At 42.3% G+C, this 17,065-nt stretch overlaps 1 protein-coding gene and 1 long non-coding RNA gene across 2 annotated transcripts in view; both read right to left on the bottom strand.

The window, feature by feature from the left end:
- Nucleotides 1–204: 204 nt before the first annotated feature.
- LOC115163963 (uncharacterized) lies at nucleotides 205–841 on the bottom strand. Its single transcript, XR_003869848.1, has 2 exons — nucleotides 397–841; nucleotides 205–314 (listed from the first exon to the last, which is right to left on the bottom strand). It is a non-coding gene; the product is annotated as an uncharacterized LOC115163963 (long non-coding RNA).
- Nucleotides 842–15,497: 14,656 nt separating this feature from the next.
- The window catches only part of LOC115163262 (alpha-2-macroglobulin), a 33,250-nt gene continuing 31,682 nt past the window's right edge, over nucleotides 15,498–17,065 (bottom strand). Inside the window, exons 35-36 of the mRNA XM_029714989.1 lie at nucleotides 16,635–16,676; nucleotides 15,498–15,766 (exon numbers count right to left, since the gene is read on the bottom strand). Of these exons, the coding sequence (XP_029570849.1) occupies nucleotides 15,744–15,766; nucleotides 16,635–16,676 (65 nt within the window). The 3' untranslated portion in view covers nucleotides 15,498–15,743. The remainder of the gene's footprint in view (nucleotides 15,767–16,634; nucleotides 16,677–17,065) is intronic.

Below are 17,065 nucleotides of genomic sequence, written 5' to 3'. Positions count from 1 at the left end.
TGAAAACACAGGACAGAATGACTGCAGACATCCAATATACTACATGTAAACTCCCATTGCACACAACACATCAAAATCTATGGTTTAGATGCTCCAAATGATAAATGTTAATGTATCACAACTTCTTTCACAAAGATTTTCCTGAGCAATCCATTTCCCTGCAGTGTTATTACAAAGGCATTTGTTAATATATTTTGTCCTCACCTTCCCCTCGTATGCAATCCCTGGTTTATATGCTTGGGGCACGTCCTCAAAACAAACAGTTATGATGACATTGGTGAAGCTTGCCTTGCCACTACCTTTAAAGATGACACCTGGAGAGAACACAGGCAAGGGTCAGAGGTCAACAGTTGAGCATGTAAACACCTCTAAGTTAAAGATAAAGTTCTCTCCTACCCGTTTCATATTCCTCCATCTCAGCCTCCTCTTCGAAGTCCCCAAAAGATTGATTTAGACCGAACCGGATAAAAATCGATCATTTGGGTTGCACAACCAGTTTTGTCGTCTAGGGTGATTGAGAACGGTTGTTGTAGGTCAGCTTAGCTCGGCTACAAAAACATGATTTCAAAAACCTCAACATTTTCCCCAGAGTGAGTGTTCTTTATCATCAAAGAATTTGGAGAAACAAGAATAAAAAATGCTTACGTTCATAAGATACAAGTCGCAGATAATACTAGAATCGTACAGAGGCTCTGTGGCTTGGTGGACCTGAGCACAAAGTTTCTCTGTGGTCCCTCCTACCACTTCCGAGCTGACCGTCACCAGGTAAATCCTTAAAGGGGAAAGAGTCAGCATGAATGCAGCTGTGGTAATAATATTTAAGTAGCAGTGTACTCAAACTGCTCTTTTGCTCCTTTGTAGCCTACTGATGTTTTAAACATGGGGACACAATTATCTTAATCGTCTCTGGCTATGTGCCCCACTCAGAGAGGCCAACCAATGAGAAATTGAGGGCACAATTGATTTTGTTTTGGAGAGTGTTTGAGTGGATACCAATGACTTGTCTTAATGGTCTGTCAACCATGTCTCAGGGATGATTAAACAGAAAGACATTGGAGGAAAGCACACCAATAGGGGGGCAGTTTCTGTCAACATCTCTCAGGTGCACATAAGGGCTAACTCTATTTGAATTTTCAACCCAAAAATCTATAGTTCTAATTGCCAGCATGTCTCATAACATATGAAAAGCCTCACATGCACAGAGAGAAGGAGACAGAGGTCCTGTGGCCTTACCACTATCTTTGTTGTATTATTATTCTGATAAGAGAATTATCTAATGAAGGTAAATGAATCAATAATCCATTATGAATTAGTAGTTATGTAGCATGGATAATAAACTGTAAGTCAATGTACTGAACGTTAGTCCCATCAAGTCTAGACATGGGTGTGTGAGATACCGGGAGGAGCCTTCAAGGTTCTCCTAATCTATGGGGAAAGGAACAGGCAGTGCTGGAACAGTGGTGGGAGGTCAAGGAAGAGATACTGTTCACCTACTGTCTGTGCGTATGTGTGTGCATAGGTTATCTACTTTTGGGTGTGGATGTGTGTGCGTAAGCGGAGAGAGAGGATAAAATGAACATCTGTTATTTGGACCTCAGAACGTTCTCTGAATAAACTGTACAAGACCTTTTGCAGAAAGCTGAGTCCTTGCCTAAGTATTAACCCAGTGTCTTACAAACCCTGGGGATTAGTCAAGGCTTATTGATTGTTAATTATTATCATTAGGATAGAAAATTCCTTTGACAACTGGTCCTTCGAGCCAGATCTCAATATCTGCCTCTGTCGGTCCAGGGAGAAACCGAAACCGTGCATGGGTGGATGAAATATCCGTAGATTAAAGACCTGGTCCCTTGCTGAGGGTTCTTTACAGGCTGGTGGCAAACTGGTATGCGACAGAGGCGGTGACGATATTCTACCAACATTAATTTATAGCATTAGGATAGAAAATTCCTTTGACATATTCACACATGGAGACAAATGCAAGCAGACATTCAGTTATATCAGTACATATAAACGATTATATTATGTCATATTAGGTTTATAACTAAAATAATTATATTGCTCAGGTGGACTATTCTACACGTGCATAGTGTGCAGAATACGGAGTATAATTAATTATGTGCATGCAGCAAGGCATGTAAATACAAACTGCTGATCGTGTGTTTAATCTACCACCATCTACATCAAATGTTTTGTAGTGTACTTACGATTTGAAGGTGCTCGATGTCACAGTTTGTAAAATCACTGAGGTGATCAATACAAGGCAAAGTAAGTGGAGAGCCATGGCAATAGCTTTGGTACACAGCTGGCATTCCTCTGCACTTCGAAATGCTCTCATCCAGATGAGATGGTCAGAAAAGTTGCACAAACAGTACAATTTATACCCAAATGCACCCTAGTGTCACTCCCTTCGAAATTGTTTGGAACACTGCAGCCACCTTCCGTTTCCTCCCAATTCCACATAAGTTCTCAAATAGGCACAGCCCCTGACTAATATGATGGTCAGAATGACGACCAAAACACCTCAAGCTATTTTTACAGACACATATAGGCGGGAACACCTGATAGAAGAAATGCCTGTGTAGCCTGGCTGACCTATCGATTTAGCCCACCTGTCAATTTAGCCATTAGCCATGTACAAAGCCACCACAGGCTGCAGCTTTCTGCTTTGACTGATAAAATACAACATATTAGCTCACTAATAGCATACTTATTTCCCATTGTGTCAACAATATGTCAATATCAACAGCGAAATATTGTCATCCAATCTAAAAAGGTAAACATAGTGGATCAATATACTGTACCAGTCAAAAGTTTGGACACACCTACTCACAAACACTATGAAATAACACATATGGAATCCTGTAGTAACCAAAAAAAAAGTGTCAACATATATTTGGGATTGTCTGGATGACAGCTTTGCACACTCCTGGCATTCTCTCAACCAGCTTCATGAGTTAGTCGCCTGGAATACATTTCAATTAACAGCTGTGCGTTGTTAAAAGTTAATTTGTGGAATTTCTTTCCTTGTTAATGCGTTTGAGCCAATCAGTTGTGTTGTGACAAGGTAGGGGTGGTAAACAGAAGATAGCCCTATTTGGTAAAAGACCAAGTCCATATTATGGCAAGGACAGATCAAATAAGCAACGAGAAAGACAGTCCATCATTACTTTAAGACATGAAGGTCAGTCAATCTGGAAAATTTCAAGAACATTGAACGTTTCTTCAAGTGCAGTCGCAAAATTCATCAAGCGCGATGATGTATCTGGCTCTCATGAGGACTGCCACAGGAAAGGAAGACCCAGAGTTACCTCTGCTGCAGAGGATAAGTTCATTGGAGTTAACTGCACCTCAGATTGCAGCCTAAATAAATGCTTAACAGAGTTCATGTAACAGACACATCTCAACACCAACTGTTCAGAGGAGACTGTGTGAATCAGTCCTTCATGGTCGAATTGCTGGAAAGACACCACTACTACAGGACAGCAATAATAAGATTGGACATTAGACCAGTGGAAATCTGTCCTTTGGTCTGATGAGTCCAAATTTGAGATTTTTGGTTCCAACTGCATGTCTTTGTGAGATGCAGAGTAGGTGAATGGATGATCTCTGCATGTGTGGTTCCCACTATGAAGCATGGAGGAGGAGTTGTGATGGTGCATTGCTGGTGATAGTGTCAATGATTTATTTAGAATTCAAGGCACACTTAACCAGCATGGCTACCACAGCATTCTGCAGTGATACGCCATCCCATCTGGTTTGCGCTTAGTGGGACGACTTGTTTTTCAACAGGACAATGACCCAACACACTTCCAGGCTGTGTAAGGGCTATTTGACCAAGGAGAGTGATGGAGTGCTGCATCAGATGACCCGGCCTCCACAATCACCCGACCTCAACCCAAATGAGATGGTTTGGGATGAGTTGGACCACAGAGTGAAGGAAAAACAGCCAACAAGTGCTCAGCATATGTGAGAACTCCTTCCAGACTGTTGGAAAAGCAGACCAGGTGAAGATGGTTGAGAGAATGCCAAGAGTGTGCAAAGCTGTCATCAAGGCATAGGGTGGCTACTTTGAAGAATCCCAAATACAAAATATATTTTGATTTGATTAACACTTTTTTGGTTACTACATGATTTCATGTGTTATTTTATAGCTTTGATGTCTTCAGTATTATTCCACAACATAGAAAATAGTACAAATAAAGAAAAATCCTGGAATGAGTAGGTGTGTCCAAACTTTTGACTGGTACTGTATATATTTTTTAAACTAACAAATGAAATCAACTAATCAATCCAAACTGTGCAGTGGCCAATTGAGGAATGGAAATAGACATACATCTGTTACAAAACACCAAAGTGTAATGACATTCGGAGATTGCCAAGCCTTCGATGTTGTGTAAGCCTACAAGGTAGGGAGGGATGTATTTTCTGTTTGTCGAGATTGACAGTCTATTGTGTGTAGTGTTGCCAATTTAGCGACTTTGTCGCTATATTTAGCGAGTATTCAGACCCCTCTAGCGACACATTTTCAAAAAAATCGACTAGCAACAAATCTAGCAACTTTTTCTGGTGTTATTGGAGACTCTGATGTGAAAGCACGTATCATTCTTACTCTTCTCAACGAGCAGCGGGTGCTGCCGTGGGCCCCACCCCCAGTCCCTCCCAGCTGCAGTCAGAGCAGGAGCGGTTCACCCCTCCGCGTCCAGACTGCAAATGAATCGCGCATGCGGGAAGCCGCCGCTGGCTGATCCCGCCCTGGCTTACGTTCAGGGCGGGATGTAAATGTAAAATGTTCTTTGTCTAAAATAAATCACTGCACAAAAATAAATCACTGCATATGACTCACACAGCCTCAGTCACTTACTCACCTTGTCCACTGTGTGTGCGCCTCTCTGTGACATAAGCTAAACATCTAGCTGGCTAGCTCATCATGTGTCAGTCTAAACGGTACACTCAAAAATACAGAAAGGAGTGGGAATCAAACCCTGAATTCAAAGGCTGTTTGAAGCCGTTTATTGGAGGTGATACACGGGCATACTGTATTGTAAGGCTGATTTCTACGCCAAACTTAGTGATGTAAAAAAACACATGACAAATCAAAAACACTCAAAAGACAAAGCCTTATAACAGTTCCACCCAAAACAAGCTGCCATTTATGGTTCAAAAAATTGACTCTGCAAAAAAGGCTGAGGCCACCATGGCATTAGCTATCGCTGAACACTGTTCCATGCTGGCATGTGATCACATTGGAGAAGCATGTAGAGCTGCTTTCTCAGACTCCACTGCTGCTACCCACTTCAAAATGCACAGGACAAAGTGCACAGAAATGATTAATGGTGTTCTAGCACCATACTTTCTGAAAAAGTTGGTTGCAGATGTGGGTGACCAGCGTTTCAGCCTCCTCCTCGATGAGTCCATGGATGTAAGTGTTTCTAAGTACCTGGGGGTTGTGATAAGGTACTTTAGTGACACCAAGCAGACAATTGTATCAACATTACTGGGGCTTGTTGAGTTGGAGGGAGGAGATGACAAATCTATAGCCCGTGCTGTTGTGGCTTTCCTCGAGAAGTGTTGTCTTAAAAAAGAGAAACTCCTGGGGATAGGGACTGACAATGCCTCTGTTATGACGGGGATTAACAATGGGGTCCATAAAGTGCTGAAGGAGGAGTATGGCCTCAAATATCTGGTTCTTATTCGCTGTGTGTGCCACTCCCTGCAGCTTGCTGTAAGTCATGCTTCCAATGACACCATCCTCCGTAGTGTGGAGTACTTGGTACGAGAGACTTATAACTGGTTTTCAGTGTCTCCAAAGCGCAGGGAGACCTACAAGGCCATATATGAGACCAACTGTGGGGAGAGACCTTTACAGATAACCAAGGTGTGTGCCACACGTTGGCTCTCCATTGAACCTGCGGTTTCACGCATTTTGGACCAGTGGGAGGAGCTTAGGCTGCATTTCGCAGTCACCAAGTCCAGTGAACACTGCTACATGGCTGAGGTTTTATACTCCATGTACAGTGATCCTTCAGCAGGGTGCTGAATCCACTGGCAAATGTTGATGTACTCAAAGGGCCAATAGATGGATACATCAGTCTCAAACCGTACCTTAGTTACCTTTTTGAGTCAAAGGTAGCTCCACCTTGCACCTGAGGATGAAAACAATGTCCGAAAGTGGTGTGTAGAGCCGTCACCATCTCCCTCACTAATGAGTTGAGGGTGAGACTGCCGGACAACATCGAAGCGTTGCAGTACCTGTTAGTTTTCAATGTGGAGGAAACTCTAAAGCACAATAAGAGCCCTGGAGAAATATAAAAACATTGCCAAGCTCCTTGGCTGCTCCCCTGCAGAGATAGACAAGATTGTCCAGCAATGGCGTGCCATCCATCTTAGTAAATGGCATGAGACAAAAAACACACGGCTTCTGGAGTGATATTTGGAAGTTCAGGGATGCAGCTGATATCAACCCATTTCAAGAACTTGCCATGGCTGCTGTGTCTGTGTTGTCTTTGCCACACTCGAATGCTGAAGTCGAGAGAGTATTCAGCCAGATGAGTGGTAAAAAGCAAACTTAGAAATCAGATATCCTTGCAGACCCTTAACTCCATGCTGTACATTCGATATGGACTGAAGCTGTCTGGTGAGGCTTGCTATGGGCACCAGCTGCCTGGTAAAGTTTTGCAGCTTTTTGGCACATCAGCTGCTCCCTCAGTTGCTGAACCTGCTATAGAGAGCCTTGACCAAAATGACGATGACCCACTCTTTCTGTGAGCCAGCACAGCCTGTGTGTGTGTGGAAGGGGGTCTGGAAAAAACTAACAATTAACCTGAATTAGGGTCAGACTAGTTACCATAATTCTCTCACATTGCTATTGACAGTTTTTTCTATTGTCACTTTTTGGTCCATTTAGATTGTATCCAAAAAATTTAAAAAAATGTTATGGTTAAAAATGTTCATGTTTTACTGTGACTTGTTGTAGGCTCCTAAGTGGACCATAAGGTTAAAAACCAAACCAAATTAAGAAAATTAAACAAAAAAAACAAAAATTAAATAAAAAATAAAAAACGAAGTAACTCCGCCAGAGTGTCTCTTTTGGGTCACTTTTGACAGTCCCAAGGAGGGTTGGAATTGTGACATAAAAAAAGAAAGAAAATCGACAGAAGTTCATTTGTAGTTCTAAACATATTTAGGGTGTTTTTTACTCACTTTGTCTCTCCCACGACGTTATTCCTCTCTCCTACAACGTCCATCACAATTACATGCACATGGCCAATTATGCAAATTAGGTGATGACATCATTTAGCGACTTCTAGCAACTTTTAGGACAGCCAATAGCTACTTTCCTTACTGAGGTGTTGGTAACACTTGTGTAGGGCATTTGCACAGAAACCTGTTCGTTGCATATTGGAAAGTTTGTTGCATATATTTTATATAATTTTAAAAATGGCATCAACATTTTGAAAATCAGATTTCCCCCTAGCTGATCATTGTCTGCAGCCGGCTGTGATCATAGTGTACTGAAACAGGCAGGGAAAGTGAGCTCGTCTGTGGTGGTAGATGAATCCTCAACCTTCTGGCCTGTAGACCTGCGTGGCATCGACCGTGTCACAAAAGTATGCTGAAGTGGCAAAATCAATATCCACATTTACTTTAATAGTGTTTGCTAAGAAGAATGTTTGCTGCACAGTAATACATTATAATCCGTCCGATTACAGTAGTGTTTTCACTGAATTATCTCAAAGTTTTACTTGATAAAATCCAGTAAGATGTATCTGAAGTAAACAGTGTGAAACTGATAATGCAACCTCCATACCTGGTTTAGAGTGTGCACTTGAATAGAGCGGTAAAACTGGTAATGCAATGTCAATACCTGGTCAAGAATGTGTTCTTGCCTGGAGCTGTGAAACTAGTAAATTGCAACATTTGTTTTTGTCTGTACTGTACAATCTACCTGAGCTGCTCAACCAGTCTTTACTTGACCACCTAACATCGTAGCATTACATTTTTCTCAACATTGAAAAGTAAAGATCATGTAATGCTTTATGTATTTTGGACAACTTATAAGTCTTCATCTCCAGAACCGCTGGACCGATTTGACCCAAATTTGCTATATGTCAAATGTCCCCATATCTTCTAACTCAATGTTTGCCAGCACTCTAGCTCAAACAATATGGCCTCTATGAGCCAATGAGCTCGCATGAATGCTTTTCACTTTGAACAGCGCCACCATTAGGTCAAACTGAACCATACTTTACAGGTAATTTAGACTCATATCACTGAGTCAAACAGAGCTAGTGACATAAACATGTGCCGTTATAGCGCCACCGTGTGGTCGATATGAAGTTGCTTGCATATGCTGAGTCTTGCCTCCCTTTTCACCCTTGTTGCCTTGCCGCCATTTGCCACCTTTTTTGCCCTTTCCAACCATTTTCGCTTTCTCAAATATTTATTTTACAAGTCATCAAATTTCAGTTCAGGCACAACACCAACAACCCCTCACTGTCTAGGGATGTCTATCTGAAAGAGGCAGTGGTGGGATACGAACCCGTGTCATGGGTTGGCATAACCTATACTCTACTGTAATGTACTGAACTGTATTATACTCTACCTTAATGTACAACAACAAAATAATGTATCGTCGCACACCGGACAGGTGCAGTGAAATGTGTTGTTTTACAGGCTCAGTCATAGTACGGAACCCCTAGAGCAAATTAGAGTTAAGTGCCTTGCTCAAGGGCAAAATCAACATTTTTTTTTCACCTTTTCAGCTCAGGTATTTGAACCAGTGACCTTTCGGTTACTGGCCCAATACTGTAACCGCTAGGCTACCTGCTACCCACTGGACTGTACTATACTCAAGTTTACTCTCCTGGATCTTGTTTTCCCCATTTAAACTGGTCTTGGTCTGGTCATGATACACTGGTCCTTGGTCTGGGTTTCAGGAAGTCTTGGTCTGGATCTAAATGGTTTCGGACTCGACTTCATAGCTGGTACTCACACCAAGTTATACACTTCAGGAAACATTGTAGAGTATTGAGAGGCATGGCCTCCAAGAACAACTTGAATTGTCATGCCCAAACTGACTCAACGTCATTGGCTCACAGCGGCCATGACGTTTAAGATAAACTTAATTTGTAATGGATTTAAAGATCTTGGTCTGTAGATACTGTACACCAAGTTTCAGAGAAATTGATTAAGCGTTGTCTGAGATGTTTAATAATGTTGAAGAATTTACACCATTTTACAAATGGCAGATGATCCAGTATGGTGACATCGTCGGTCCTAGAGGCAAATTTGTTCCTTAGGTAGAAAAGAACCTCTGTACCAAATCCCGAGACATTAGGTCAAATTAAGAGATGGGGCTTAGAAAATTGTTTTCATATCGCCACCACTTGGCCAAGTTGCACCATGTGTAACTAGAGGTATTCGTGCAAAATTTTACACCATCCCAACAAGTTTGGTCTCTGTAGTTATCATTTCAGAGCTATAGCTCTCCTAAAATGGGAAAATAATCCTAATGCTAATAATGAACGTCAATAAATACAATTGGGTTTCATCCAGCTTTGCTGCTTGAAACCCTAATTAGCATCAATTTGTTTATAATAAACACAGCAACAATAGTAAAAACTCTTGAAACAGTCAAACAAGACATCAAACCAACTTTCAAATGTTCAAGCAATCCTATCAATCAATCCTCCCATCTACCTACTTTTTCAACTATAACCAGTCACTACCATCAAATATTGCAGTCACTATCACTTCTATAACATATTTCCCAACCATAAATACTTTAAAGACACACTTTCTTTGGAAATGTACAGGTAACTGCCAAAATAAAGGAAAAAAAAACAACAAAGTGTCTCTATAAGGCATTTGGCCACCCACAAGCCAGAACAGCTTCAAAGCACCTTGGCATAGATTCTACAAGTGTCTGGAACTCTATTGGAGGGATGGGACACAATTATTCCATGAGAAATGCCACCATAAAAAAATAATTCTTATGGTGGTGGAAAGCACTTTCTCAGGCACGGGTTGAGATCTGGTGACTGAGAGACATGGCATATAGCTACATCATTTTCATGCTCACCAAACCATTGTGACCACTCGTGCCCTGTGGCATTGTCATCATGTTACGCAACACCCTGCTACAACTCAACGTGGAGTGAAAGATGAATGGGACTGTAGATGCGGGTAAGGACGACTGAGACTTCACCTTTACTGGGAATTTATTTATTCCTTCACACTGTAAATTTGGGGAGAAGTAGCTGGGCAGAACAAAAGCAAAGAAAGTAAAAGTCAAAGCCCCCTCTCCTACCTACCCACTACTTACCTAACTAGCACCACCTGGTGCGCTAACCAAGATACAGGGGGTGGTCCTTCCAGGTCTTACCTAGTGTGCATAGACAGTAAATACTACGGGTTGTGTATGCCAGCAGACCTCATGGCTAAGCACTCCCTAGGTGCCTTCCCCTTCGGGAACAAAAACAGAATAATATTAACCTAACTTGAACAATTTCAATAATCAAAACACAGTCCTTGTGACAAAAACATACCTCAGCAGGACCGATTACAAAATACTTTACAAAAACTGTCTGAGCAACAACATAGGACATCATAGACACTCTCTCTGAGCAACAACCAACACAGAACATAACCATCAGCTCTCTCTCTGTGCAAAGGAACACTGGCTTATATACAGCTGGAGAAGGAGTCTGTAATGGGATACAGCTGTATCCACTGACAAGAGGGCGCGGTCAGCTCCAATCTGCCATGGGGCTGACCAATCAGCTGCTTGGGGGAATCCAGGAAGCCATTTCCTGAAATACATGCACATAAATACCCACAACACAGAAACTGGGGAACGTAACACATCCTATGGGGGCATAGCCATCTTAGACAAAACAATGGTGAAAATAATGGCCTGCCCAGCATTTTTATACATGACCCTAAGCATGATGGGATTGCTTAATTAACTAAGGAACCACACCTGTGTGGAAGCACCTGCTTTCAACATATACTTTGTATCCCTCATTTAAATCAAGTGTTTCCATTATTTTGCCAGTTATCTGTACTTTTCTAGTCATTATTATTTGCCTTCCGCTGCTCTAGCGCAGATTTTCCCAAACTGGGGTACGCGCAATGCCGTCAGGGGTACGCAAAATAAAAATGTGATTCACATTTAAAAAAATAAAAATAAAGTATTTGTTTTTTTATACAAAAAAAACAAATCTTCACATTTTCAAACAGTACATTTATATTTTCCAACAGGGCTATACATTTGGGTGAGTTTTTTCCCTCGCCTGAGTAGCCTGGGATGACCGATCACCACCTCAAGCTGAACCTCGGCAAGACGGAGCTGCTCTTCCTCCCGGGGAAGGACTGCCCGTTCCATGATCTCGCCATCACGGTTGACAACTCCCTTGTGTCCTCCTCCCAGAGTGCTAAGAACCTTGGCGTGATCCTGGACAACACCCTGTCGTTCTCCACTAACATCAAGGCGGTGACCCAATCCTGTAGGTTCATGCTCTACAACATTCGCAGAGTACGACCCTGCCTCACACAGGAAGCGACGCAGGTCCTAATCCAGGCACTTGTCATCTCCCGTCTGGATTACTGCAACTCGCTGTTGGCTGGGCTCCCTGTCTGTGCCATTAAACCCCTACAACTCATCCAGAACGCCGCAGCCCGTCTGGTGTTCAACCTTCCCAAGTTCTCTCACGTCACCCCGCTCCTCCGCTCTCTCCACTGGCTTCCAGTTGAAGCTCGCATCCGCTACAAGACCATGGTGCTTGCCTACGGAGCTGTGAGGGGAACGGCACCTCCATACCTTCAGGCTCTGATCAGGCCCTACACCCAAACAAGGGCACTGCGTTCATCCACCTCTGGCCTGCTGGCCCCCCTACCTCTGAGGAAGCACGGTTCCCGCTCAGCCCAGTCCAAACTGTTCGCTGCTCTGGCACCCCAATGGTGGAACAAGCTCCCTCACGACGCCAGGACAGCGGAGTCAATCACCACCTTCCGGAGACACCTGAAACCCCACCTCTTTAAGGAATACCTGGGATAGGATAAAGTAATCCTTCTAACCCCCCCCCCCCCCCCTAAAAGATTTAGATGCACTGTTGTAAAGTGGTTGTTCCACTGGATATCATAAGGTGAATGCACCAATTTGTAAGTCGCTCTAGATAAGAGCGTCTGCTAAATGACTTAAATGTAAATGTAATGTAGCCTCGTTTCACTGTCAAAAATAAAAATAAACCATCTAGTATTCAGCGAAATAACATGTCAAATGCAGGTAGACTAGTCAAATAATTAACATCCAATCACATTAACCGTTACTCTATCACGGGAATTCCACTAACGGTCCGTATGTAGCCAAACGTAGCTGCTGCTCATTCCGTTTGCTCGAAAATTGATAAATGGTTAAAGAAAGTGTCCATAGAGACACATACCAGCTCTACAACCCGCAGTACTACACCTGCACCTCTCTACAACACAAGTTGTTCTGCTTCCACGAGCACATCCAATGCTAGCATCAGTAATTCTACATTTGTTGTTAGCCCAGCTAGCATGGACACTGACAGTTGTGAATCTCATGCAGCTGAAGAGCTACTGCCTCCTTACCCGTGAAAGCACCGAACAGACAGGGATGTTGGACCATCGAAGAGGCGCAAATATGATGAGAACTACATTGATTTGGGGTTCACTTATATTGGGAGTAGTGCCTTTCCTCAGCCACAGTGTGTTATATGTGCAAAAGTACTATCTCACAACTCAATGAAACCTTCACTCTTGCGCAGACATTTAGAAACAAAACATACCAATTTGAAAAATAAGCCACAGGAGTTTTTTGAGCGAGAATTAAGACGACTTTCGGGTAGTAAGACATGTATAAAAACAACAGATAACATTAATAAGAAGGGGCTAGAAGAGTCTTATATGGTTACCTACAGAGTTGCTAGGACAGGCAAGCCCTATACTATTGTGGAGGACTTAATTTTTCCTGCTGCCGTGTATATACCTGGGACAATGCTGGGGGGAAAGGTCAAAACAACTATACAGACAATGACTTCATCAAACAACACTGTTTCACAATGCATCAGTGACATGGCAGAATATGTTTTGAAACAATTACTGCTTCACATACAAGCCAGTGAATTCTGTGCGTTACAGCTGGATGAGTCAACAGACGTGGTGGGCCTGGCACAGCTCCTGGTATATGTCCGTTACGTTTATGGGGGGTCAATTAAGGAAGGCATCCTATTCTGCAAACCACTGGAAACCAGGACAACATGAGAGGACATTTTTAAAGTACTGGACAGTTTTGTGACATCAAATGGACTTTGGTGGTCAAGATGTGTTGGTATCTGTACTGATGGCGCAAAAGCCATGACAGGGAGACGTAGTGGAGTGGTAACGCGTGTGCAAGCAGTTGCTCCCAACGCCACTTGGGTAACACAGCAGCATCCACCAAGAGGCTCTTGCTGCCAAAGGAATGCCTGACTGCTTGAAAGACGTTGTGGACACTACAGTGAAAATGGTTCACTTTTTAAAGCAAGGCCCCTGAACTCTCATGTATTTTCTGCACTATGCAATGATATGGGCAGCGACCATGTAACGCTTTTACAACATACAGAAGTGAGCTGGTTTTCGAGGGGCAAAGTATTGACATGTTTTTTTTACATTGAGAGACGAGCTTAAAGTTTTCTTTACTGACCATAATTTTCACTTGTCTGACCGCTTGCTCACACGACTGGCTTATATGGGTGATGTTTTTTCTCGCCTGAATGATCTGAATCTAAGATTACAGGGATTCTCCGCATCTATATTCAATGTGCAGGACAAAATTGAGGCTAGGATTAAGTTGGAGCTCTTTTCTGTCTGCATTAACAAGGACAACACACAGGTCTTTCCATCATTGTATGATTTTTTGTGTGCAAATGAACTCAAGCTTACAGACAATGTCAAATGTGATCGAGCGAAGAACCTGAGTGAGTTGGGTGCACAATTAAGCAGGTATTTTCCCGAAATGGATGACACAAACAACTGGATTCATTATCCCTTTCATGCCCTGCCTCCAGTCCACTTACTGATATCTGAACAAGAGAGCCTCATCAAAATTGCAAGAAGCGGTTCTGTGAAAATTGAATTTAATCAAAAGCCACTGCCAGATTTCTGGATTGGGCTGCACTCAGAGTTTCTTGCCTTGGCAAATCGTGCTGTTAAGACACTGATGCCCTTTGCAACCACGTATCTATGTGAGAGTGGATTCTCGGCCCTCACTAGCATGAAAACTAAATACAGGCACAGACTGTGTGTGGAAAATGATTTAAAACAGATTCTCTCCAATACAACCCAACATTGCAGAGTTATGTGCATCCTTTCAAGCATATCCTTCTCATTAACCTGTGGTGAGTTATTCACAATTGTCGATGAACAAATAAGGTTTTATATGTAAGATGGTTAAATAAAGAGCAAAATTATTGATTATTTGTGCCCTGGTCCTATAAGAGCTCTTTGTCACTTCCCACGAGCGGGGTTGTGACAAACTCACACACATTCTTATGTTTAATAAATGTATCGTATAGTGTGTGTGTGTGTGTGTGTGTGTGTGTGGCAGGCTTACAATGATGGCAAAAAAAAAAAATGTAATTAAAAATTTGAGAGTGCGCTGACCCTGGTGCTGAAGGGGTTACGCAACTGGAGGTTGAATGTTTGAAGTGGAAAGGGACTATACAATGTTTGGGAACCACTGCTCTAGCGCAAAAACGTACAGACTGACTGTCTCCAGGTTGCTTGGAAAAACCTTTTTGATAGTACTATTACTTTTCATACATCTGCCCCATGGTGACCTTGTGGGGATGTCTGGTTGTCTGTCTCTTGGGGTTGGTAGTTACTTTTAAGAATCCTTTTCACACTGTTGTGCCAACCCGCACTGTACTGTGCTGGCCCTGGTATATCTTGACACATTGTCCTTTAACACAATTCCAGCAACTATGCTGAATGCCAATAGGAGAACCCTTTTTGATTGAGGGTACAAGCCTTTTCCACAGATGGTTCTACCTGGAACCAAAAAGGGTTCTCCTATAGCGACAGTCAAAGAACCCTTTCATAACCCTTTTTTCTAAAAGTGTAGGGACTACACAATGAGACCACATACAACAGTACTGGATATGTAATAATAATGCTAATCATTCTGTGCCTTGATGTGTCATAATACTCCTAGTCTAAATGTTATGTGAGCAGAATCGTGCTGCTCTACAGACTTGCATAGGGAAGGGAGAGGGGAGTCAGACTGCTGTTTTGATGCAGCAATACACAAGTGCATGTGAACAGTAACCTCCCCTGAATTCCAAGTTCCAGCCTCCACTACATCCTACGCTCTTGTGTAGATCTGAGATGATCGGTAAAGAGGTGGTAGCTCCATATCGCTCTCTGATACGCAATGTGGAATTGTTGCCATATACTATTGCTTACAAAGATCTCCACAAGTGCACAAGGTATATGGGCTTGTTTTCAGACTCAGGGTGCATTTCAGCTTTAATAGAACGTCAAATGATCTGGTAGCTTGACATAATCATTGTAAAGGACTCAGACAGGCTACACGATCACAACAACATTTATAACTATAAGCATCAAACTAAATAAATTGAGAAGTTTCATGAGCTCTGCCTAAAAAAAACATTCCTACGTATGAAAGCAATTGGTTGAGCCCGGGTCCAGTCAGCTTGTGATTGGCTCTCTGTCTGTCACACTTCATTGATTTCATCACCTGTGAAAATGTCAAACATTAATAGAACATTCGCTGCTTGTCCTAGGATTTTACTCTATAAAACAGTGAACATATACACATCTTCACAGGGCCGGCTCCAGGCATAAGCGATATAAGCTTATGACCAAATAAGGGTTCTCCTTTGGCGACAGTCAAAGAACCCTTTCAGAAGGGGGCCCACCCAAAGAACATCCTGCCAACTTGACAACTGTGGGAAGCTTTGGAATCAACATGGGCCAACATCCTTGTGGAATGCTTTCAACACCTTGTAGAGTCCATAACCTGACGAATTGAGGCTGTTCTGAGGGCAAAAGGGGGGTGCCTAATTTTCGGTACACACACACTCAGTCGGGATCTCAACTTTGTGTTACATTTTAGAATTGTAGAATACACAAGGTGCAATTTGGTTGTGCAGACACTGAGTCACCCAAATCAGCCATGTTAGCTAACAATTTTTAGATTGGGCCCTGACCTCCAGGGAGCCCCCTCATTGATTTTTTTAGTAACTCTCATATCATTAAGATGGCATAAGTCTTGGCAAAATGTTTAAAATTACAGGAATTTAGCTGTAAAAGTACACATTTTTTCTCTCTGCCCCAAGGCAAAATGAGTAGAATTGCATGGAATTTGTTATAAAATTGCTAAGCTTCTCTCCGCCTCTTCGCAAAATGTGTAGAAAGCTTACTTTAAAACTGCAACATTTTCTTTACTCCCCATGACAAATGTGTAGAATTGCAGGAAATTAGCTTGACAACTAAAATACTTATCTCCGTCATCAAGAGGGGGGCCACTAAAATGTTTTGCCTGTGAGGTGCAAATCTGTATTAGACATGTAGGTTTGGTTATAGAAAGGTTGTTATGTACTTACTCTCTGCACATGGGGAGCTGTATTCACTCACAGCTTCATCACCTGAGAACCAAACAGATAACGCAGAGGTCAGTTTCTTTCTAATGCTAACTTTACTTCCCTTTCAGTCAGTCAACGTCATTAAACTCCCACTTCAGGGGTGAACCAATGGGCCCACTGGTGATGTCTTGTTTCCTTCTTAGGGAATAAGATATATGTATGTAACCCAGACAGGTAGCCAGTGCCACCAGAGAGAAATGGGTTGTTTGGAAACTGGTTAATAGAAACATGTAGTCTCCATTAATAGACAAAAAAAGCAACATACAAACAACTACTGTATATGTTGTTATTTTCAATTCATGGTGCTCTTTTTCAAAGGTCTAATATATCTGGGACTAATATAGCCTATGGGGAACAATGTTTTCGGGGCATGAGAACATGTTTTTACTGTC

This window comes from Salmo trutta, chromosome 26, assembly GCF_901001165.1.
Source record: "Salmo trutta chromosome 26, fSalTru1.1, whole genome shotgun sequence".
In the NCBI taxonomy this organism is placed as follows: Eukaryota; Metazoa; Chordata; class Actinopteri; order Salmoniformes; family Salmonidae; genus Salmo; species Salmo trutta.
Note: the sequence above shows the minus strand (reverse complement) of the source record. Positions and strands in the feature narration are given on the sequence as shown.